This window comes from Aplysia californica, unplaced genomic scaffold, assembly GCF_000002075.1.
Source record: "Aplysia californica isolate F4 #8 unplaced genomic scaffold, AplCal3.0 scaffold00322, whole genome shotgun sequence".
In the NCBI taxonomy this organism is placed as follows: Eukaryota; Metazoa; Mollusca; class Gastropoda; order Aplysiida; family Aplysiidae; genus Aplysia; species Aplysia californica.
The window spans coordinates 366201-369209 of NW_004797592.1; the positions used below are offsets into that span (position 1 = coordinate 366201).

A 3009-nucleotide genomic window follows, 5' to 3' on the forward strand; every position below is an offset into this window, starting at 1 on the left:
GAGAGATGGCTGGAAAGTGATAGAGAAACTCAGACCAAGACTCAGTGAGAAATAATGTATTATTAAGAAAATTGAAAATGAAACACTACATTTTCATGTCTCTTCCACTTTTCCAACCCTTAGAGCGGAAGTGCGACAACTGCAGCCATGACACTTTCTGCATCGAGCCAAGCCAGGGAATGCTGGAGGCTCACATCACGCACGTGAGCAACAGCAAGTCCATCATCAAAGTGTACTTTACAGCCAAGTGAGTATACTCCGTCTTTTTTTTTTTTTTGTATTCACATAACACGTTTGGGGAAGTAAAGCAACTTTTTCGGAAAGAAATTCAACAGCAGCATCTATAGTAACAACAACAAGAATGGCAATATTAACCCTCTCTGTACGCCCTGGAGTCATTTTGTACCCTCGGGGTTGTATTCTTCACATTTGAGATTACTTCTAGTACAAAGATCTCTTTGAAACTTTCAGTATTTCTCAAAAAATCATTTTGACAGAATGCTATGCAAAGCGTACGGATTGGATTAACGAGTAAGTTTCTTCTTTGAAAGTGGTGGCACAGAGTTCCCCACGTCGTATGAATATGATAGTAAAACACGACGTACGGATAGGGTTAACTACATCAGTAGAAGCATAATAACAACAGTAACAAAAGCATCACTTTGTTTAGAGTGCTCCTCAGTGGGCTGGGGATATAGATATTCCATTATCTTACAAAATGTGTATGTGTGTGATGGATGGAGAGATGGACTGATGAAAAGGTGGACAGACAAACAAACAGACAGATGGACGTTTAGACAGACTTAGTCCTAACAGCTTGTTTGGTGTAGGAGTAATACTTTTTCAGCTTGGTCAATAAATCTTCTGTAATCTCTTCTTCCTGCTGATAAGTTTACAGAAGTTCATGTTTGACTGGACTAAACCTTTAGAGCCACACAATATGGGGCCTGCCTATGAATATCTTGTTAATGCTTACAAGGGTGTTAAATGTGTGCAGACACCCCCCCCCCTTGCATGTTCTTAAAGATCCTAATTTAATGGCATGCTGTTTCTTATCCTTAGCTTGTGTTTTGTAATAAAACTTTTAAATCTTATTTTCAGACATTCTGAGTCGTACGACTGTACATTCCTTGTGAAAGGCATGCTGGGAGAGGATTCACGCCGCATTCATGTGTATGGATGTGGATCTTATGATGGGAAACATGAGGCTATTCTTAATGTTTAGAGAAAACGTCTTTGTAGATTTGTGGTATTTTTCACCCTTCAGATATTTCCAAAGAAAAAGACAATTTTTATAAATATTTATTTCATTTCTAGATGGGGCTGTAGCAGTCTCTGAAAGAAACTTTCTGTGTTGAAAAGAGCAACGAGCTCATACACTGAGAGAGTTTGTTCTGTATTATTCTTAATATGTCTGCTGATGATGGTGCAATCTGCGGAGTAGTAGGCCACTGCGTGCCTGAAATTGCTACTGTTCTATGGGACAGGAAAAAAGTCCAAGGTTAGCTCTCTGCTGTATCAACTTGTGTCTTTTCATGAGTAGCATATGTTCTTTGATCTTGTATGTGCAGAATATGTTTGTTTTTGAGGAACTTGCATTGTGATGGTTAAAAAATGAAGCTAATGCCAGGGATCTATAGCATGAACAAAGAGAACAATCTCATCTTTTGCTGAGCTGTTTGAGCACATGTATCTATTCTATCACAAACAAAATAAGTGCCTTGAGATACATGCATGGCTTCCAATTCTCCGCTTTGAGTGTTTGAACCTATTGATCAATATTTATTTTGGCTCTGTCTTTTTTTGTTAAAAAAAAGCATATATTTACTTTTTTCAAATAATAGTTAGATCCGCGAGAAGCAAATAAAGGCAAGAAATGTTAATGTTTGATAGATTAATTCATAAAGAACAAGTATGAATGCTTTCAAAGCACAGAATGTTACAATTGATACCTTTTGTTTGAACTGTAAAGCTAAAAGTGCTAGAAAGTTCAAATAAGTCAGGGCCAATTCACTGACTTGAATTTGAAACATATTATTTCTACTTGACGTTTTGAAGCTAATGTGAAGGCATGAGGCCTAAGATGATTGTTGCTTGAGACTAATTAGGCTTTTTGTTGACAATAATGCTGTCTGTCTTGTTTTTTTGTGTGATGTTTTCCAAAAGGCCTCGTTGATCATATCAGTATTCGTTATGCTTTTTAAATGTGATATTCTATAACGAATTTTTAACCTTCTGTGATTTTCTTTAATGAGTATTGTCAAATATTGTGGATATTTTCATGTTGTGATTTTATATATATAGTGCATATGGGTTCTTTTTCATTTGAACTATGTGTCACTTAAAACTGCAGATAAGTTGGCTAGGATTACTAAGAAAACTTTGGTCTTTCAGTTGAGGCTGGAATGTGATAATCCACTCTCAGACTGTGTGTACTCAAACTCCAGGACACACAAACTGCTACTGTTTAACGATATATGCCAATACCCTATCATGAACAACCTAAGTTGCTCTGAAAGAGGGGTTCGAAAGGATAAGTTTGTATATTTAGAAAATGAGACTTGGGATGTGACTAATATGAGATCTGATTTTTGAGCATTGGCAGGTGCACCACTTGTCCTAATTATAACAGTGTATAGTGAACTACTGTGCAACACTTGTCATATTTGTAATAAAATATAGTGAACTACTGTAAAATGTTGTGTCGTTTTCTTCTATGATCAAGTAATGTGTCTGTTGCTTAAGATTGGAAAAATAAAAAAAGTGTAAAGATTACGACAATTCGGGTTATTCTTGTCTGTCATACTTATTGACTTTTTTACTTTCTCCCTCTAATGTCACTTTTCTCTTCGTCATGATGATGATTGTGGAAGTGAAAATGTTCTGGGCTGACAGTCGGAGCTTACCTCACCCTTTTGACACTCATAGGAGCAACTTCTTCTACACACACATTCAGGCTGCGGACTCGGTTTTTTAAAATATTGGTCATACGGTTGAAAATATATGGGG

The 3009-nt window shown here is 36.7% G+C and overlaps 1 protein-coding gene across 1 annotated transcript in view; it reads left to right on the plus strand.

Annotated features, from left to right (window-relative positions):
* The window catches only part of LOC101859872 (deleted in lung and esophageal cancer protein 1), a gene marked incomplete in the record, with an annotated part of 36270 nt that extends 33489 nt beyond the window's left edge, over positions 1-2781 (plus strand). Inside the window, 2 exon segments of the mRNA XM_013084849.2 lie at positions 124-247; positions 1102-2781. Of these exon segments, the coding sequence (XP_012940303.1) occupies positions 124-247; positions 1102-1225 (248 nt within the window).
* Between the last annotated feature and the right edge of the window lie 228 nt (positions 2782-3009).